The following is a 22,422-nucleotide window of genomic DNA, read 5'->3' as shown; positions in this document are numbered from 1 at the left end:
ATAATACTATAGGTGCAGATTTATCTCTCAGGTTTTCAGTTCCAAGGTCCATGGATTGCCCTGAATCCAGATGCACACACACCACGACATGGAGGCGAAACTCTCCTACAGAAATTGCTCGAAGAGGTGAGCTCATACTTGCTTTTGTCTTTTATGATTTAAAGCAAACTATGCTTAAAATAAAAAATAGATATGTGGATTTTTTTATGGTCATCTGATATTTTAATAATGCAATGGTGTAGTAAACTGCAACTGTATGGATATGAAAAATATGCTGAACTGATTATAACTCATAAATTCATTCATTTAGGGACTTTACCTTACAAAACCATAAATGTAAGTTAACCCTCTTTGTTTTTAAAACAATATTAGGCAGTGGTTATTTGCGCTAAGTGTAAAAATATAGGCTATTTAGCTACACTTAGTGAAAATAGCATATTTTCTTAGTGATGGATGCTATTTACACTACGTGCAAATAGCAGTATTTTCATAGGGATATGCTACACTAAGCGCAAATATAGATTCTATTTACACTGTTAAAATAGCAGGATTTTCTGCTATTTATAGCTGCTACTTATCGCAAGTAGTGGCACCTCAGTATTGTAGTACATTATAAATCAGCATGCATATTCTGCCCTCATAAAAGAGTTCCCCTTCTTTAACTAGGCAGATCCACAGAGACGTTGAATTGTAGCATGGATTTATTTCCAACCACCACTTCCGATACAAGTGGAACAGAGGAAAACTGAAATACAGAGAAAAAGAAAACTTTCACCTAATAATGTATGAAAGCACAACTCTTACAGAAGTCACTTTCAAACCAAGCAACTTACGCAGACTGCGTGAATTCCTGTTAAAATGACCGAATTTCAAATGTAAAAATTTGCCGAGCAACAGCATAAATTTGTCCGAACCTTTGACGACTAGCGGTGGAGCGCAACCATCACTATTTTAAACGTCTGCTGATCTGATTAATCCTTTCATCAAATGTCTTCTACATCATCTATCGTTAATTCAAAAGTGTGTTTTAAACTCTCTCTCTCTCTCATATGTAGAGTTGAAAGTCTTCGTTGATTATGTAAATAGTGTGTTTAATATTTAATTTAAATTGAACTGTTCTAAGTTTGATACTGACACTAAAGAATGTTGTTGTGTCAGCAAATAGCCTAGATTGTATTATTAGATATTATTTTATTAAATACCTTGTTGTCTCTTTTCTATGCAGTTTAGGTGCGGATAGAGCTCCACACAAGTGTCACATTAAAAAAGGATTCTTTTTGCTACTTACATTCGTGTTCTTGTTGACTGCCATTGCTTACGTCTCTCAATTCCCTCTCAAGACTTCTGCACTCCCTGACACCTTGTATAAAAAAGTGCTAAATCAGATACGCTCCTATTATGTGGTGACTGAGTACCCGTCTGCCAGTGAAAATCAAACAATATTTTTAACACCCAAAAGTGTCCAGCAGAGTCCTACACGAACCACAGACATTTCAGTGCATCATCATGTGGCTCATCCAAGCAACTATCATTTCATCCTGGACGAACCTGATAAATGTAGTGAGTGGGATCCATTCCTGGTCTTGATGGTCCCTGTGGCCCCCCATCAGCTGGAGGCTCGTAACGCCATCCGGAGCACATGGGGGAATGAGAGCTCAGTGCAGGGAAAAGCAGTGCTGACTCTGTTCTTGGTGGGTTTGACTGGAGGAGCTGAAGCTCAACAGCAGCTGGAGGAAGAGAGTCGACAACACAGAGATTTACTGCAGAGCAGCTTTGTGGACTCCTACTTCAATCTGACCATAAAGACGATGGTGATCATGGACTGGTTGGCCACTCGTTGCCCTCAAGCAGCTTATGCTATGGAGGTTGATTCTGACATGTACATAAATGTGGAGAATTTGATGACCTTCCTATTGTCACCCAACACACCCAGACAGAACTACATCACAGGATATTTGATGAGGAACCGGTCTGTTATTAGAAATAAAAAATCTAAGTGGTATGTCTCAGAGGAGCTGTACCCCGAACCAAAATACCCGACGTATCTGCTTGGAATGGGATATGTTTTCTCCAATGACCTGTCAGAAAAAATAGTTGAGGCTTCCAAGGAAGTAAAGGCCTTTAACATAGAAGATGCATATGTGGGTGCTTGTCTGAAACAGTTGGGCGTTGCACCCTCATCTCCCCCAGACCCTTCACGGTTTAGAGTCTATATGGGGCAATATAAGCGAGAGAATTTTCTCAGAGTTATTACAACAATCCTGGGATCCCCACAGCAGCTAATAGACATTTGGAAGGACGTGAAACAAATCAAATTGGAATAGATAAGTTGGTTGCCTTAATTTTATTTGTAAAAGACTGTTAGACAATGGCAGACACAATCAGTGAACTAAAGACAAAATATATATGTTTGTATATAGCTCATACAATAAATAGTTATTTATAAATGTATATTTTTAATTATTCAGTTTTTTTTTCTTGTACATTATTTCTTTATATGTATTCATACTATGTGACCCTGGAGCACAAAACCATAAGTAGCACGGGTATATTTGTAGCAATAGCCAACAATACATTGTTTGGGTCAAAATTATAGATTTTTCTTTTATGGCAAAAAGCATTAGGATATTAAGTAAAGATCATGTTCCATGAATATTTTTTGTAAATGATCAAAACTTAATTTTTGATTAGTAATATGCATTGCTAAGGACTTCATTTGGTCAACTTTAAAGGCGATTTTCTCAAGATTTTTTTGCACCCTCAGATTCCAGATTTTCAAATAGTTGTATCTCAGCCAAATATTGTCCTATCCTACAAACCATACATCAATGGAAAGCTTATTTATTTATGATGTATAAATCTCAATTTAAAAAAAAAATTGACCATTATGACTGGTTTTGTGGTCCAGAATAATGCACTGATACTGTCATTATGCATTATTACATTTAGAATTTATGACACTAAATTAAAGTTTTTGTTAAAATGTTGCCTTTTTGTAGTATCTGTGAATGTGACCATAAATATTGAAGATTGGTAACCAGCTTATATTACAGTATACACAGGATTTCTTTGCAACTGAATCTTAATTTATTTTATTGGACTTTGCTGTGGTTTTATTTTTTATGTTGGGATAAAAGGTCAAATAAATGTTTAAAATAACATTTTTAAAAATAAAAAATATTAATTTTAAATAAAGCATTTAGGACCCTCTGCCTGTCCACAAACCAACAGAGACAGAATTGAAATAAAAAACAGTGAATTTTATTTGATCGTTGTTGTTTTCGGTTCTGTCCGACTCAAGTGTTGACAAGGTCACGTTGGCACCATCATCTTGTATTTTGCATGTCATGCAAATAATGTTGGTAAGGTGAGGTGGCAGCTTCCAGACTAGTATAATACCACAGATCTTCAACACATTTAGACATAATATTCAGAACCATGTTAGCAGTTATCTTAAGATGCTTATTCCTATTTTTAAGTTCCAGCTGGCGTCAGAAACATAGCAGAAAACACTTGCAGATGGAGGAGAACGATTAAAAGCTGGGTGGTAACGATCCTTTTGAGTAACAAAATGTTTCTGGAACTTTGCCAGCTCAATGTGACACTCCATGTGTTTTTAAAGGATCCAATAGGTCAGAAGAAAGGACAAGGAGGAGCTCAGATACTATGACTCTGAGATATGCACAGTATCGCTGTTACAAGACAAGATAAGGTATGTTTAAATGTTTCATATTTCATTTGATTTGGTGTTTTGCAATGGCTTCTTAGAGTAAATTATACACTCTTAAGAAAATGGTTCTAAACTGTACCAAATTAGGATTCTTTGGCTCATAACAATCGCAGAACCATTTTTGGTGCTAAATAGAACCATTTTTAATGCTTTGAAGGTGTTATGTAGTACCTTAATGGTGTTATAAATATCATTTTTAACTAAAAAGAGAAAAATACTTGATTAGTTGGAAACCAGTTACAATTTGAACATTTTAAAGATTTCCTGTTGATAGTGTGTTGACTGGGATGGTTGAACACTAGCAAATCAATACTGAAGGTGGCTTTGGCAGTTCAAAATTTGAAACATAAGAAGGCAGGAAATAACTCTAAACTCGGACACATTTCAGCATAAAAGGGTTCTTCGGGAAGATTTGGTTCTAAATAGAACTGTTAAGTGTAAAGGACCTTTAAAGAACCATCTTTTTTAGAGTGTATCTTTGGTTTTGAGTTTTTAGTGAGGAGAAAGCATTGAATTTGCATCAGTGAAATATAAGGATTTTGTTGAGGTTCCTTCAAGCCTCTGAAAACAGTGGTCAAAATCATTTGCCTGTTTCCTGAGAGAAGCACTGCATTTTTGCATTTTAATAAAGACCCACTATGGAAAAAAGAAAGAAAGAAAGAAAGAAAGACATTGTTTCTTTTGAAATTTAAAGGGACAGTTTGCCTAAAAATGAATATTTTGTCATTGTTAACCTCAGGTCTTTCAAAATATGTACGACTTTGACTTAGGCATTTTTTTTTTGTGCCAACTATCCCTATAAAATTTTAATCTGAATAAGACATTCAAGCTAGAAATACAATAAAATAACTATTTAAATGAACACTTTATTTTCTTTTCAGCCTCGTTCAGATGTTCTGTAAGAGTTGGCTACTAGTTGGTCTCTTCATCCTACTTAATATTTTATTGCTGTATTTCACTGCCACTACCCTTGAAACAAGAAAGTGGCAGAAAATGGTGAAAAAAACAGGGAACCCCTATGTTGCTTACCCTCAAAATTACAGATTTATCCTCGACCAGCCAAAGAAGTGTGCACAGCAAAAGCCCTTTGTGGTGATTATCGTCCCCGTGGCCCCACAGAACTTCCAGGCACGTAACACCATCAGGATAACGTGGGGCAGCGAGCAGCTCGTCCGGGACAAATTGGTGCTGGTTCTCTTTCTTCTGGGCTCACAAAGTGGCAACGAAACATTGCAGGAGCAACTCCAGAATGAGAGCGAGGAGTATCAAGACCTTCTCCAGAGCAACTTCCTGGACTCCTACAGGAATCTGACCATTAAAACCTTGGTGATGATGGAATGGCTCGACAAAAATTGTCCACAGGCGTTCTACGGAGCGAAAGTGGACGCTGATGTCCTCCTCAATATGAAAAATTTATTACATATGCTTGTGAGTCTGAAATCACTACAGCGTAACTACATCACCGGCCTAGTATTGTCTGGAAACACTGTCTTGAGAGATCCATCCAGCAAGTTTTATGTCCCTCATGATGTGTATCCTAAATCCAAATATCCTCCGCATCCTCTGGGCATGTGTTATATCTTTTCTATGGACTTACCGGAGAAGATCCTGCACATCTCAAGGCATATCAGGCCTATTTTTATTGAGGACGCATATCTAGGCATGTGCTTGAAGCGTTTGGGAATCGCACCTAAGAAACCACCAAATATTGGACAGTTTGTGGTCAAACCACCACAACAATTCAATAGCTGTTACTATTCTAGACGAATAGCAATACTCACAGACAGCCAGACTCAGCTGATTTCCTATTGGATGGATATTCACTCAAATAAAAGACCCTGCTGAAAGCACTTGGTTTCTAGAAATGACAATATAGGTAGTAACAGGTTCAGTTTAATGGTTTTTTTTTGTTTAACCCGATAGCTGTGTGTTCTTGTTTGATGCATTTGCATACTAAGTGATACACTCGATCTATGAATGTGAAATGTAAAACAACACTGTCTTTACAACACTCTTTTATACCTTTTATGTAAATGAACACTGACTTATTCAGGACACAAATATTTTTTGTAAAAAAATGTATACAGTACATTTGTTTGAAATCTAAATACATGAACATTTTATGAAATAAAAGAATAATAAACAAAAAATAAATGAAATAAAAATCATTAAAAAATAGCTGAATTTAAAGACATACTCTGGCAAAATAAAAGACCTGTCACCTCTAACAGCATTATGATGGCCATTATGTTGACTCAAACACCACACCCAAATGTCGTAGTTGAAGATTATATTTCAAACCCAGAGGTATCAATACCTGTAAGGTGCTCACTGGAGCTTAGATATGAAGTAGATCATACTGTGGTATTATGAGCAGTCTTGTGCTGCGGCTTAAAAGTGTTTCTTGCATGCGTGATTTTGCTTATTTAAACTCTGCACATGGGTGCTGCTCATTTTCATGCGCCTTATAGATAGTTTGTCTTCTGCAAACACTGGTAAACATCTGGCAAACTAATAGATACTGCATATAGAGCTCCTCTGCTGCCTTCTGCAGGTCATTCATTGATAGTTCTGAGTGGCGTGCTATATGCAGTATCTTTATTATATTATTGTTATAGAAACTTGATATATTTAAAACTATTTTACACATTTTTAAATTAAGGACAAATCCCTATAATAGCAATACTAACTAAATTAACAAATATAATAATATTACAAAAAGACAAGCACACGCAGAAATACAGAATATAGGCATATATACATATAAGCTACAAACATATTTAGATACAAAAAATAGAGAGGTAAACGCAGACTAATTGCCATTTTAATTGACAATAATAAATCGAGCCAAATAGGAACGGATTTTTATACAAATTTAAATACTTTTTTATATAAAGTTTAGTGCTGTCAACTGATTTTTGTTTGCATAATATATGTGTGTTCTGTGTATATTGTATATATATATATATATATATATATATATATATATATATATATATATATATATATAAATACACACACATACAGTATATATTTTGAAAATATTTCCATGTATTTCCATGTCTATATTTATATTCATATAATTTATAACTAAATATATTTAATATATAAAAATTTAATTTTCCTGAAATATATACATGCATGTGTGTGCTTTTATATACATAATAAATATACACATTGAGACAAAAGTACACATTTTTGAAATAAACTGAAATGGTTATGAATTGTTAAAATTGCTCCAAACAAAAGTCAATCAGTTTTCCTTTAGATGTGAGGTGATATGTTCACTTTTTCATAAACGCATGAAACTTGGTACAATTGTACAGGTTTGGGCCCTGAACATTCTCAGAAATGGAGCCATCGCAAAAACACTTTGTGGTTGCCATGGCAACCATTTCACTTTCCGCCATAACCAAATTATGTAGAAAAGGTGATGTCTGCCCCTATGTTTTGATGGTCAATGATTAAAATGATACCATATACAACAACATGAACTGTTCAGGTGAAGAGTTAATGGTGAAATCAGCAATATGAGAAGGAAATCACAGTATCGGAGTGTCACAGCATTTAAAATAGTCCATATTATTTCTATTAATTTTTCCTTTGATAACTAATATTTTATTCAATAATACATTAAAAGATTGTTTTCAAGAACACTATGATATATTTCAGAGATATATATATATAAAAATCATCTCAGGTAAGTGTATTTTTCTTACCTCTAAGGCAGAGTCAAGTAGGCAGTAGTATATTACCAATACATTCTTGTTCTCTCTCAACAATACTCTAACATCACACACAGACAGCAACACAATTAGGTAAACAGTTAATGGTTAATTCAGTGACTTTATGAGAAGGATTACAATGAAATCTCAAAAGATGCAGAATGAAATGTCAAACATATTTCATGTAAACTTAAGTTACAATCACTATTATGTTGTCCACAAGGGGGAAGCCAGAGTCCTGTATGCGGGCGAGCACACGCAGGTGAATTGTTAATATTTGATGTAACGGGTGGAATAATATTTATGTGTAAGGTGTGGTGCAGGTGCGGGCTGGACGGTGACAAGCACGGGCAGGTTATGGGTCCAATAACCAAGAATATTTCGACTCGGTCCAGTACACGCTGAGCAATGTAGCCAACCGCGCTACCACTGATTGACAGCTGTAGTGATTATATTAAAGGGAGAGCTATTTGCTTGCTTTCTGTATTTAATCCATTCACAATCTGAATAAAAGTTTTAATAAATGAGTTACCTCATGTAGGAGATTTAACGCAGGTGCGGTTCGGTTCCCAGTTTTTATGTCAAATGGGTCGGGTATGGGATTAAATTAGTGCTGCTGTCAGATAACGTGCCGGGTGTTCTGTTAATTACTGCGATTGTGGGAAGATCATTTCATCAGCCAGGAAAGGTGAACGAAAATGCCTTGTGAGATGTTACGACGAGGCATCGCTTACTTGCAGATCTCAGGCTTCTGGAGGGGATGTAGATTCGTAAGAGTGAGGAGGAAGTAGGAGGGTGCTGAGCCTGTGACTGTTCTGTACGCAAACATCAATGTCTTGAACTTGATGTGATCTGCAACCAGTAGCCATGCCGGGAGATAAAGAGAGGTGTGAAGTGGGCCCTTTTGGGATCATGGAAGACCAGTCGTGCCGCTGCATTCTGAATCATTTGTCGAGGTTTAATTGTCCATGATGGAAGTTCAGCCAGAAGAGCATTGCAATAGTCCAGCCTAGAAATGACAAGGGCCTGGGCAAGAAGTTGTGCAGCATGCTCTGTTTGGAAGGGCCCAATCCTCCTGATGTTGTGCAATGCAAACCTGCCTGATCGAGCTGTCTTTACAATATTGTCCTTGAAGGTCAGCTGGTCACCAAAGAATAATTTTTGATGAACCTAGCAGGATGATGAAATCATGCTGTAGAGTCGGATTGGCAGGGAAAACAAGAAGCTCAGTCTTTGCCAGGTTTAGCTGCAGGTGATGTTCCAGGCAGCCTGAGATCCATGCAGTTACTATTGGATTGTATGGTTGAAATGAATGATAGAGCTGTGTGTCATCAGCATAGCAATAGTAGGAGAAACCATGAGCTTGTTTAATGGGTTCCAGTGATGTAGTGTATATGGTGAAGACGGGGTGATCCCTGAGGAAACCCTGTGACCAGTTGATGTTCTTTGGATACCTCTCCTCCCCAGGAAACCCTGAAAGACCTACCTGTGAGATGAGATTAAAACCAGTGGAGTGCAGATCCTGTGATGGTAGACAGGAGAATCTGATGATTCACAGAGTCAAAAGTGGCAGATAGATCCAGCAAAATAATAACTGATGATTTGGAATCAGCTTTCTCTATCTGCAGGGTGTGGGTACTGATATTTTAGTCTTTACTGACCGACAGTAAAGCAGTTTCAGTTGAATGGCCACTCCTGAAACCTGATTGGTTAAAGTTCAGTTGGTCATTCTGTGAAAGAAATAATGTAACTGTGTCTATAAAGGTGTGAACCAAATGGTCCATTCCAATAGAATAACAAAGGAACAGCATTCCTCAGGAACGTCTTGTAGATTGCAGGATCTCCAGCGGGAAGGTCCTAACAGTATCAGTTGTTTCTAGCCCTTTTGTCTTCAAGTATAAAATTATACCCTACAGTCAGAGCTTTGGGAGGAGCTAGGATTCATACAAGAGTTAAGATTGTTTGAAGAAAGACACACTAACATTGCTATTGAAGAACTGCTTAACTACCATCTTCAATAAATTATTTTCCCCACAAAAATGTTAGTCAAGCCTACTTCATTTTTTTGTATTAGAGAAATCTAGTTTATTGTTGAGCCACCCAAAAGACTGCTCAGCAAAAATACAGAAAAGATGATGATACATAGGGCAACATTTTAGGTTAGAAGGGGTAGTATTGCACTTGCGTCTTTTAGACGAATCCAGGTCTCAGTCAAGCCCAAGATATTAAGAGTAGACTGAGAAGCAATGTCCAGAATGAAGTTTATTGACAGCTGACTGACAATTCCAGAGACCCACAGAAAATGACAGAGGTGCAGCAGAACGCAGCTTAGCAAGATTTCGTTGCCGTCTGTGTGTGATGTTAGAGTATTGTTGAGAGAGAACAAGAATGTATTGGAAACACACTACCACCTACCTGACTCTGCCTGAGAGGTAAGGAAAAATACACCTGAGATTATGTTTTTATATCTCTGAAATATATGATAGTATTCTTGAAAACAATCTTTTAATGTATTATTGAATAAAATATTAGTTATCAAAGGAAAAATTGATAGAAATAATATGGACTATTTTAAATGCTGTGACACTCCGATACTGTGATTTCCTTCTCATATTGCTGATTTCACCATTAACTCTTCACCTGAGCAGTTCATGTTGTTGTATATGGTATCATTTTAATCATTGACCATCAAAACATAGGGGCAGACATCACCTTTTCTACGTAATTTGGTTATGGCGGAAAGTGAAATGGTTGCCATGGCAACCACAAAGTGTTTTTGCGATGGCTCCATTTCTGAGAATGTTCAGGGCCCAAACCTGTACAATTGTACCAAGTTTCATGCGTTTATGAAAAAGTGAACATATCACCTCAAATTGTGCACATATCACCTGGACTGAATTGTATTAGCTGTATATAGTGTATAAAATGTATGCGTTAAAAGTCACCGTCATTGAATCCAAGAGCGTATTTTTTAGGCCTACAAACACATATATATTTCTAGAGAGATATATATATATATATATATATATATATATATATATATATAAAGAGAGCTACTATTGGTCCAGACAAAATAAAGACATGATGAATAAGGACACTGTCCTAAAGTCACAGGATTTATTTACTTTTGCTTGTGAATATATATATTTTTTAAAATAGAAAGACATAAAACAGCTATGTTTGCACCCAACATATTTTGTTCATCCATCATAGAAGTAATTCATTAGCTAGTAAATACCCTTCTATGAACTGTACAACAAAATAAGCAATAGCAAACTAGCTAAACCACCATAATATGAGTACACTGCACAGAAAGCCAGTTCTTGTTGGCATATGAAAATCGTGATCAATTTGATGGAGAACATAAAGCATGAAATATTGTTTTGCTTTTACAGGCGATGTCAGATTTTCCTTCTGTCTCTGGTATTCCAGGGATGTCAGTGTCTGTGCAGTGTGTCCAGCTGCTTTTCCTCAAAGCATGGAAAAATTCAGCCACTAGAGGGAGACAAAATACAGTTGTCGTGTCAATGGCCTGGGAAGAAGAGTTCTGTTGTCATTGGATATATTTGGAAGAGCATCCTACAATACCTTTCTGATATTTAACTTAAACCTTTAGAGACTGTTATGAGTTCCGAGGTTGTTAATCGATGGTATATGGCATCTGTTTGCATCATTTTAAACTATCATGTTTAACAGTAGAATTTGTGGTGAAAACTACATTTCCCAGGATGCTGTTCAAAAATTCCACAAATCTCATAGTCACGATCAGAAAATTGCGCCAAATTAGTTTGCAAGAAACACCCTCTGACATGAAGCACCGCAAATGATGACTAAATAACGTTAAATACATAGTTTTCAATTTCACAATCTCATTCGCAATGTTTCATGGGATTGTAGTTTATTCCCTCATTAAAGCTGTAAAGAACACAGTATTGGACCGTTGTCTTTTTGTCAATTTTAAATACTTTCTTTGCTTCAAATTTAAGTTTGTGCTACTGTGATTCACCTCGTAGCTGGTTGGTTTGGTTTGTGGCTTATAATACTTTAATGAAGACTTTTAAAAAATAATTTCTGTGGGAAAAATTAATGGAATATGTCTGCCCACCTTGTTGACAAAAACTACTAGCTCCACCCACCAATGTCTGGTTGGCTTAGACAACATTACATAGTTGTAGCTTTTGTCGCAATCAACCAGAGTTCGAATCCACCTTTTGCCAAACTCATTCGTCTGTTTTCCCATTACACATCAGAAAGTCATTATTTTCAATAAAAATTAAGGAAATATTTAAAAAAAATGGATGTAAAGTGCCTAATGGGTATTTAATAATAAAGTGTTTATCGGTTAGGGGTAGGTGTAGGGAGGGCTTTATTGTCCCAATATAAGGCGGCATTCATGAAATATGATAATTGACACTCAAAATGTTATTACTCTGCTGTTTTATAATGTACTACGATAGCGAGGTGCAAATATCTGCCATTTTTTGCAGATATAAAAAAAAAATAAAACTTAATAAACATGTCAGAACTAGATTCTAGATTGTGCTAGAACTCTCAATGCATGTCACATGACTAACAGAGACACATACCTCAAAAAAGTTCAGCTCTATTGTGCCAGTCTTGTCCTTGTCCAGCATTTTAAATGTTTCTGCAAATGAGAATGTGGATATGTAAATACAGAATGTCACATATCAGTCTTTATTCAAATGCGGCTGTTTATCGGACACTCACTGAACATGCTTTCAAGGCGCACAATACAGCCCACAAAGTTGTCGAAGTCGATGGTGAGATTACAGTCGCTGTAGCGCGCGACTGTGATCTGGTGTAGAGGGTTGTTCAGAGAGAAGCCTGTAAGAACAACAAGAGGGTGATTAAATGATAACAGATTTGTTATGTTACAGTTGTGTGAACTGTTCCTTTAAGATCTGACCTGCTTTCCCTATGGCTTCCCTCATCTCCATAGAGCTCATTGTGCCGGACTTGTCTTTGTCGGATTTAGAGAAGACATCCTGAAAGAACACAAACACAGGTGGACTGCAATGTTACAACATTCTATAACAGTCTGCCGCCTTCGAAGAAAGATTGTACAAATAAATTATACCAGGATGAAAACAAGCATTAAAACATACCAGGTACACCTCAATTTTAGTCCAGAGAATCTTAAATTCAAGGATGCCCAGTTTTCCACTGCCGTCTTTCTGAGACATTAATAAAGGAAAGAATAGACTAGAATAGAGCAGAAACAAATCATTTAAACAGTCTAATTATTTTGATAAAACTGATCCATTTCAAAAACATCTTGTGCATTGATTCAAAAGGATACATCCAGTAAGTTCACCATGTTGCGGCAAGTGTCCAAACTAAATCCATCAGTTTTAATGTCTTTACCTTTAAAAAAAAAGAAGTTATTATAAATGGTCAATAATTAAAATATGAAATTAATAGGAAACAGGTCATCTATGTGTTAAAAACTTATTTCATGTGTATAAAATATAAATTTCTTTACTATATATTTAACCGATTTTACAGTGAAAACATGTTTATTTATTAATATATATTGATTTATTTATTGATAATACCTATAAAATATTAATACAATTATTTATTTGTTATTATACAAATTTTAGCTAAAACATGTTTTTATTTATTTATATTTAATGTTATATATTATTTTATTTATTGATCATACCCATGAAATATGAATACAATTTTGTCTTACATATTTTACAGATGTAATATGAAAAGCAAAATGGCTTGTAAAACTTTCAGAGCTTACGTTTAGACATCACTTTGTTCAGGATATTTTGCAGCTCAAATGCTGAGATTTCGGCATCCTTGTGAAAAAAAGATTGGATATTGTTTATCAATATTAAAATGAGCAAAAATAGTATAATTAAATCATTATCCTGTAATACTCACTGCCCCAGCAAGCTGTCCAAACAGATTCTTGAAACGGCTATCAATATCATCCTCATCCACGTTAATCTATGAACAAATAACATTGAAATAATTTACATTTGTGTCATAATACAGTATTCAATTCATATTGGACACATGGAGAAATTTACCTCAGGAACGTTGCACTCGACAGGGTCATCAAGCTCTCTAAAAACCAAACATATTTCAGTCAGAAGAAATAGACTTTCATTAAAACCTATCTAATTTTTGTGAGCCAGCAACTCACTGGAACTCTGCCTGTTTCTCAGAGAAGACGCGAACACAAAAGTCTCCGTCCTTGTTGGGGTCAAAGGTGGACGGTACGATGAGATACTCGCCGGGGGGCAGACAGAAACGAGAGCAAACCTCACGCAGGTTGACGAAGGTCTCAGAACGGGCCGCTGAAGCATGTCGCACGAAGAAGTTACGGTCCAGGTGGACGTTCCTCTGCCCGACAAACTACAACAGAATATCGCAACGAAATTAGATTATTAGTGTTAATTTTGGCGTAAATGATCCCTTTAAGAGCTATGATTAGCTGATGAAAACGCTAGTGGATTTTGAGATTATGTAGAAAAAACAGGCAATTTTGTGCTTCAGGATCTGCAGTCCATACCTCGTCAGGAACCTGTGGACGATATTAAGAGAGATATATACATTAAATTTATTTATCTTTGTGAAATCAACTTCTAATAGTTCTTGCAAGGAACAAGCAGGAAAGTGGATCAGACTACTTCCAGACACAGTGTTAGGCTGCTCACCTCGTAGATGGCGAAGCCGATGGTATGCATGTCCTCTCCGACTTTCCTCATTTTGCGGCGGTTCTTCTGGATCAGACCCACAACGAAGCTGCAGCCCACTTCATTATCAGCCGGGTCATCGTCCTGCTCATCCAGCTTGACCAAAAACTGAGGGTTCATCCAGAACGAGTCTGCCAGGAACATAACGAAGGTCAAACACGTGTTTTGTTTTACTTTAAAATACGTTTTGTTTAGTAATTTGTTTGCTTTTCTGCTGTTGTTTTTATACAGTATTCTTTTGCTTTGCTTTTTGTGTTTGTTTAGTTTTATTTAGTTTTTTTGCTGTTGATGTTGTTTGGTGTTCTTTTGTTTGTTGCGTTTTATTTACCATTATTTATTATTTTGCTTTGCTTTTTTACTGTTTTTAGTATTTTTGCTGGTTTTGTTTTCTTTGTTTTGTTTAGCTTTATTTATAGCTTTGTTTTGCTTTCAGTATTTTTTGTAGCTTTTGTTTATACACACACACACACACACACATATACATATATATATATATATATAAACAAAAGACTGCCAAACAAAATAAAGCAATAAAAAACAAATCTCACTTTTTATTGCTTTAGTTTTATTTCATTTTCTGTTGTTTTTGTTTAGTATTGTCATGTTCAGTTTAAGTTTTGTTTCCTTGGACTCTTTGAAGGTCCTTGTTTCCTTTGTTCATGCACTGGTCTATTTGCACGATTGCCGATTACTTTTCTAGTTTAGTTCATTGTTATTGTCTGTGAACGTAATCTAAACAAGACATTGTCTAGCATTGTCTTTGTGAGATGTGCAAAGCTGTCATGTTTATTTTCTCTCAGTTTTTGTCTTAGAGCATTATTGTTATTTTTTTCTAAACAAACTTAAAGCTGCATCTCCTCATCTCCACATCTCCCTTTCCTTGCCTCACTCTTTTATTTTGTTTTGTATTCTTGGTCAGATATTTAATATAATATAATGTATCATACAGTATAATATATTAATCAGGTAGTTGATTCAGTTCATTACTAGGGAAATTCCTGCAGCCTCCAGCAGTTGATCCACTCCTCCAGTTTCCATCAAACTTGGACAGCGCCCACTTATTAACGCTGTCGTCTGACAGAGCATCAGGGGTCAGATTACAGATCTCCACCCGCGAGTAAAGACGCAGGAAATCAGAGAACGACATCCTGGGATGCAGAGAAATATCTTGTCAATGATCTTAAGAACTCAAATGTAATAAATAAATAAATAAACAAATATCACATTGGCAGATTACCAGAACTCTCCATCTTCTGCTTTGCAGCTCAGTCTCTCACGGTCGCTGTCACTGATCTGACGCCATTCTGACGACCTATAGACAAATCACATGACATTCAGTGAATTTCCTGGTCATTGTTTAGCTAAACTGTCATATTTGGCTTGAATAAAAAGCTTATTTTGCATATATACACTAACAGTTACATTGTGAAATATTGTTAAAATTTAAAGCTTTTTTATTTTACGAAAACAGCAAAGCTGAATTTTCAGCATCATTACTCCAGTCTTCAGTGTCACATGATCCTTTAGAGATCATTATAACATGCTGATTTACTGCTCAAGTAACATTCCTTACAATTATCAATGTTAAAACCATGATGATTTTTTTTCCAGGATTCTGTGCTGAATGGAAACTTCAAAAGAACAACATTTATTTGAAGCATAATGGCCCGGTTTCATAGACAGGTCTTAGCCTAAACCAGGATTAGGCCATAGTTCAATTAGGACATTTAAGTACTTTTTATAAACGTGTCTTAGAAAAAACATTACTGGTGTACATCTTGAGACAAAACAAAGGCACTGATTTATTTTAAGATCAGTCAATGCAAGTTTCTTTCAGTTGAAACAGCTCAGACTTACATTTTAGTCTAGGACTAGGCTTAAGCCTTGTCTGTGAAACCGGGGGTATAAATGTTAAGCGTCAATGAGTTACATATGCTCAATGTCTCTTGATTTTGTTGCGGAACGAGGAAGTTAGGTGTATACTGCGTGAGGAGGAGGATGGGCGGCACACAGCCTCTCCTTCCTACACCCGAGGGCATAAGGGCTTAAAAAGAGCTCCCATAGCGACTCATAGCAACATGTCTGAATAGGGCCACAGGTGGGTGTGGTTACTCTCTGCGAAACCACAGTTGGATTTCAGAAATAGAGCTTTACATGCTTATTAGTTTACAGACATATAACATTGTGTGTTTTGAAGCCAACACCGGGTTACTTACCCATCACTCCAGGCTCCGGTCCACTCCACCTGCCCCCAGGGGTTCCTGATCCGGATCAGTTTGGTTAAATTGCCCTTGTACTCCACCTGTAACATTCAACCATAAATTATATTCCATATGCAAACCAATATAAAGGGATAGTTCACCAAAAATGGAAGCTCTGTCATCATTTGCTCACCTACATGTTGTTATAAACCTGTATGAGTTACTTTCTTCTGTTGAACACAAAATAAACTGTTCTGAAGAATGTTATTAAACCAAACAATTGATGGTACCTATTGTCTTCTATAGTATGGAAAAAACCCTATGGAAGTCAATGGGTACCGTCAACTGTTTGGTTGCCAACATTCTTCTTTTTGTGTTCAACAGAAGACAGAAACTCATACAGGTTTATAACAACATGAAGGTGAGTAAATGATGACAGAAGTTTCATTTTTGAATAAACTATCCCTATAAATATAGCCTAAATCAGGGCTGTCCAAACTCGGTCCTGGAGAGCCGGTGTCCTGCAGAGTTTAGCTCCAACCCTAATTAAACACACCTGAAGCAACTAATCAAGCTCTTACTAGGCATACTAGAAAATTCCATGCAGGTGTGTTGAGGCAAGTTGGAGCTAAAATCTGCAGGACACCGGCCCCCCAGGACCGAGTTTGGACAGCCCTGGCCTAAATACTAGTCACCACTAACCTCATCGGCTCCTGTAACCGAGTAGGCGTGTCCTTTCACCAGTTTCTGACTAGTAATGGCCTCTGAATCAGCCGAGTCTGTGATCTAAACCAAACCAAAACAAACATCATTAACAAATACACAACAGAACTGGTCTTGCAGGACTATCAACAGATCCAGTTACACACTCCTAGTAATGACAAGGTTGTGCAACTGAACACATACAAAAATATGAAACTTCTCACATCTATCGAGCAGCCCAGCAGCGAGCCCCAGCTCAAAGCCTTCTGGATGACTTTGAAGAGGTTTGGACCTGCTTTTGCCAGTTCGTGGACCTCAGCGATGCCTCCAGTGAAATCCTCAAAGCCTTCAGTGGTGGTACCACCAGACAGAGCTTCATAGCAGCCATTCAGCCTGAGGACAGGAAGTAGATTTTCATTATTATTTCTGAGGAAGTCTAGTTCACATGCTAAATGAGTTTGAATCTACTGACTACTCACTTTGCATAGGCCTTCTCCAGCAGGGCGCTCCAGAACTCAGAGCCCTCGGCAGAGTGGACAAACAGCAGCTCTTTGTTCCTAGTAGGCAGACGGTCGTCAATGACCACATCCACCCATTCACCAAACTGCCAGAACTGAAGAGACAATAGACGTATGTAAACGTTAATGGAACATTTGACAAACACCTTCATGGAATAATGTCATGTAGATATATAACAGCATATACACAAATATTATGTAAACAAAAAGTTTTATTATGGATGCGATTAATTGCGTTTAATCGTTTGACAGCACTAATGGTAACAAATGTTATTGTAGCTCAATAATGAGACATCCTTAAGCAACAATAAAAATAATTGCGACTTTTACATGAGACAACAACTAAATAACAATAGTAATACCACAACTAACTATATAAATGAATAGATAAATCAATGTTTAAATAAATATTATAATTAATAATAATAATAAATATTATTATTTTAAACTGTATATATGGTAACAATTTGCATTTTATAATAAAATGCTTTATAATAAAAGTCAAAAATAGTCAAAAATAACTATAAAAATTAACCTGACTTGGTCTGAAGACAACTTAGCTTAAACTAAGTAATAATAATAAGCTTTAATAATAATAATAATAATATGTAGATTGTGTTATTAATGTCAAAAACTAATAAAACAATATTTAAAAATTAGTATCTTAGTGATAAATAAATAAATAAAATGTATAATGTATATTAACTTATGTCAAAAGCAAACAAAACATTAATTAAAAATTGGTTACGGATATTGGTTAAATATTAAAATAAACTATATTTCTAGTAAAAATGTGTATAATTGTATTGATACTTTTATATCCGAAGACAACTTTGCATAAATAACAATACAAATTGTGAAAATAAATACATAAATTAATAAATACTAATAATTGAATAATAGCATATATATAACGTATATTGTTTAATTAATATAAAGCCAAAAAGCATGTAAAATAATAAAAAAAATGGTTCAGAATATCAATTAGCAGACAGTTCTGTATTAGTAGTGGCCAGCAATATCATTCATAGTATTTGTAATATTTTTGGTTTGTTGGCTTTTATGTGAACAAGAGACTATTAACCTGGAAATGAAATATTCCAGCGTAGTCACTGTCAAAAGTCTGTCCAGAAGGGACCACACGGGCGAACACGTCCTGGTTGAGGGTAAGAGACGCGATGGCAGCTAGAAGCCAACAGTCACCTGGAAAACATACTGCATTCACTAAACCTGCGACTCGCTGTTGCAAACGGACAGTAACTGCATTTTCATTTTATATTTTGTTCAGTTTTAAAGCTCATTCTGCAAACACTTAAAACAATGACATACTACAATATTGTTGGTAAAACGTAAACTCCTATTGACATAACCCTTAAAAGGTGTTCTGGCATGTTTCAGGACAACACCTCTCCAATTATTCCTTCTCAAACTCATTTGCATCAAAGACATTTCCTTTATCACCAGTAAAGTCAGCGGCATTGTTTGAACAGGACTCGTATCAAACTTTTCAGTAAATTATTTTCAGTTATAGTGGAAAACTGCAGTCACCTGACTCCTGGGGCATGTTTGCATGTGCGAAAACAGTGGTGTGTGATCCAAGACGGGATAAAAGGACGCCAGTGTTTGTGTTGTATGGAGTAGAACAGGTTTAACAGTGTGTGTATGTGTGAGTTTGGGACTTGCCATGTAGATAAAAAGGTTTTGCATTTCCCATATTGTAACAGGAATTCCCTTCCATACCCTTTAGAGTTGGACCAACGTTTTGGATGAACTGTATTTTTAAGAACATACAGTATGTATTTTTAATAAAGTATTAATAAAGTTCCCAGATATGATAAATTTGCTGTGTAATCATTGATGAAATATGAATCAGAGTTTGCTCAAATGGGGTGTTTCCCTGTACAATTCTAATGATTTTCAATGACTTCCATCCGTCATCCAAAGAAACTTCATCAACCAGAAAAATGTATTTTGTGGTTCAATGGCTTCTGCTGGTTATTCTACATGGGACAGTTCTTTACAATCTTTTGTTATCATCATTTCTTAAGTTTAATTGTACACTTGCGCCACAATGGGCAAATATATTACAGCTTCATTGACTCACCCAAAGCACCCTGGCAGATGTCAGTTCTGGATGCTCCTCCACTGATGAACGTTGGGTTGGATGTCAGTTGCTGGATGACAAAAACAGGCATTCCACAAACATGAATCACTGGTTTACCTTAACAAGAGATGAGTTCATTGCTGAATGAAAATGATTACACAAACTGCTCTTTATAGGATACAACAGAATGCTAACGGGGTTGAAAATTAGCTTAAATAACATTTAATTAACTGGATTTTGAGGTTGTTTTGTTGGTTTGTTGTTTGTAATAAATTAATTTAGTCAAAAATATTTTGTTGATTATTTTTTTATGACAGTTTCATGAGTAACAGTGTTGAATATCTGAGCAGCTGAATTTTGTGCAAAAACTGACAATGAAAATGAAGTTATTTGGTCTTCCTGCCATGGGGGTCCAAGTAATGTTTCTTCTTGGGGTTACAATTTTAAGTTATGGGGAAATCATGCTGTAACAGGGTTGCAAAATTAGCTTAACACATAACTCAGCAGGAGCTGGAGATTTTGTGGTTATTTTGTTGGTTTGTAGTTATTGATTAATCTTTTTTACCATATAGGGTATATTACAAAAATATTTGCTTAATTATTTTAATTACAATAACCTGAGTAGCAGGGTTGAGTGGTTGAGCAAGCAACACTTAAATCTGTAAAAACTTGCAATAAAAATGTAATTATTTTGTTTTTCCACCACGGGAAAGGTCCAAATGATATTTCAACATTAGGGAAGTTCATATAGTCACAGGGTTGCAAAATGAAATCCAGAACATTAAAATACTATAGGTTTAACCTGTGTAACCGTCAGACAATTTTACTTGTTATGCAAATTAAGCAGACAGAGACTAATTTAGTCTTTCAGTTCGAACCATAATGCTTTATTAAATACAGTCATTAAAATATTGTAGAGTATATAGTTCAATTTTAATACATTAAACCTTTAAAATGTTCTTCTAATAATCATGCATATATTATTATATTATTATTTCATATTTACTACATATGAAATATTAAAAAATCATTAAATAATACATGTTTAGCATTACAATAAATTTTATTCTTATATAAATTTAATTACGTAACAGGGTTGAATAGTAGCACAATCAACATTGAAATGTGTACAAATTGACAATATATAATTACAATTTTGAGGAATGTTACATTTTCTGTAAAGGGGGAATATTATGTGGTAACAGGGTTGAAAAATGTAGGACATGGCTAAATATTAGCTTATTCAGTCGTATTATTTCAATTATTAATTAATTTTTACTTGTTTAAAATAGAAGAGGCTGTGAGTCAAACTGACACCATTCTTGAATACAACAATAACCATCCATCATACGAGTAGTGAGGATCATATTCACTTTAATTGACTCTAAAAGGTTTTCTGGTAAGTAGAAATGCATTATGTGGATCACAAAGCATAAGCATGCAACATTTAATGTGCTAATTCTCTTAGGGGAGTATGACTTCCTGGTCTGGATCGTATTCATGATCGTAGGATCATATTCACTTTAATTGGCTCTAAAGCGGTTTGTCAAGTTCAGACTAACATGCAATGGCTTTGCATGGTCATTATAGAGTAGACTTTTTTGTTCTTTCCTGGCTGCCGGGATGGTGTTAGAAAACACATGTATTAAAACACTGATGTGGATATATTTATCAGTAGTACAGTGATATGATGATGCCCTAAAACTATGGACAAGTGCAGCTTCTTGATCACAGTGCCTCAAAAAACAAATGATGGCAAACACACCCAGATACAGGAAGCTTCAGACTCATAGTCAGTTATAAATACCAAACACAGAACAACAAGACAAGATGCTCAAGGCGTGATGGCCTAGAGCAAACAAGTAAGAAAAAAGTTGAAGTAAAGATTTGAACCTGGTTTGAGAAGAATGTGTAATGATGGGTGTGAACACTTCAACCAAGCAAACCGGGTAAACGTCAGTGCAATTAATGCCAAAGAAATATGAAATCAAATCAATGGATAGGCTACTATAGGTTTAACCGTATCAGATATTATTTTATGTTATGCAAATTCAGCAAATTAAAAGTAATAAAGTCTTTCTAAAATAAAGCATTTTTAATTAAAGTATAATAAATAATAGCCTATCTTTTAAATATGCATTTAATATTCATGCATGTATTATTTTACACATTTCTGTAATATTTCATATTCATTATAGGATATATGTTGCAGTTTTTTAACACCTTTGTTAAATATTATATATTAAATGATTGTGTTACACCCACCTTTGGTCTCAGCCACTCAAGCCCGCGCACTTTAGAGGAGTTTGGTCCCAGTTCCTTGAACCCGAGCGCAGATATACTAGCTTCAAACACGTCATCCTGAAACAGGCGTCCGCTCTCCAGACACTCGCGCTTGAGCGCTTCATAGTCCTGGTTGAGGAATTTGACCGCATGAGCGTTGGTACCGACGCCCGCTGCCCGCGCCCGCTTCTGCTGGAGCTTCGCCGCGATTCCTGACATCTCTGCGCCTCCGTCACATAAACAGTGAAAGCGCACCTCAGATAACAACGCGTTAAAAAGAGTGGGCGTGGACAGGGGCGTCACTAGCCTTCAGTCAGTATAGTCAGGGCCGCTGCTGGCCAAATGTGTGCCCTAAGCAGAATTTTATTGTGCCCCCTCCCTCACATATTATGAATAATAATAATAATAATAATAATAAAAATAAA

General features: G+C 35.9%; 2 protein-coding genes across 2 annotated transcripts; one reads left to right on the top strand and one right to left on the bottom strand.

Moving 5' to 3' along the window:
* Positions 1-88: 88 nt before the first annotated feature.
* Positions 89-5,575, top strand: LOC306867308 (uncharacterized protein; the record flags this gene model as incomplete). Its single annotated transcript, XM_079412910.1, has 4 exons — positions 89-126; positions 1,226-2,300; positions 3,633-3,712; positions 4,612-5,575. The coding sequence occupies 4 exons, from the start codon at positions 89-91 to the stop codon at positions 5,573-5,575; spliced, it is 2,157 nt and encodes a 718-aa protein (XP_079269036.1).
* A 4,966-nt stretch (positions 5,576-10,541) lies between these two features.
* capn2l (calpain 2, (m/II) large subunit, like) lies at positions 10,542-22,236 on the bottom strand. Its single transcript, XM_079412875.1, has 21 exons — positions 21,980-22,236; positions 19,715-19,784; positions 18,695-18,813; positions 17,572-17,705; positions 17,317-17,485; positions 17,093-17,176; positions 16,406-16,491; positions 15,427-15,501; positions 15,177-15,337; positions 14,151-14,320; positions 14,006-14,017; positions 13,637-13,848; positions 13,521-13,557; positions 13,372-13,437; positions 13,229-13,286; positions 12,776-12,840; positions 12,582-12,650; positions 12,383-12,461; positions 12,184-12,300; positions 12,042-12,100; positions 10,542-10,950 (listed from the first exon to the last, which is right to left on the bottom strand). The coding sequence occupies exons 1-21, from the start codon at positions 22,214-22,216 to the stop codon at positions 10,927-10,929; spliced, it is 2,103 nt and encodes a 700-aa protein (XP_079269001.1). The 5' UTR covers positions 22,217-22,236; the 3' UTR covers positions 10,542-10,926.
* Between the last annotated feature and the right edge of the window lie 186 nt (positions 22,237-22,422).

Source organism: Barbus barbus (assembly GCF_936440315.1).
Source record: "Barbus barbus genome assembly, chromosome: 49".
Classification (NCBI taxonomy): Eukaryota; Metazoa; Chordata; class Actinopteri; order Cypriniformes; family Cyprinidae; genus Barbus; species Barbus barbus.
The sequence above is the reverse complement of the archived record's forward strand: the minus strand, read 5'-3'. Positions and strand labels throughout refer to the sequence as shown.

Coding starts and splice junctions, on each gene's coding strand:
- capn2l (XM_079412875.1), bottom strand. CDS start 22,216: ATGTCAGGAATCGCGGCGAAGCTCCAGCAGAAGCGGGCGCGGGCAGCG. Junction 17,706..18,694: donor CTGGAATATTTCATTTCCAG/GTTAATAGTCTC, acceptor TTGTCTCTTCAG/TTCTGGCAGTTTGGTGAATG. Junction 17,177..17,316: donor TGCTGGGCTGCTCGATAGAT/GTGAGAAGTTTC, acceptor GGTTTGGTTTAG/ATCACAGACTCGGCTGATTC.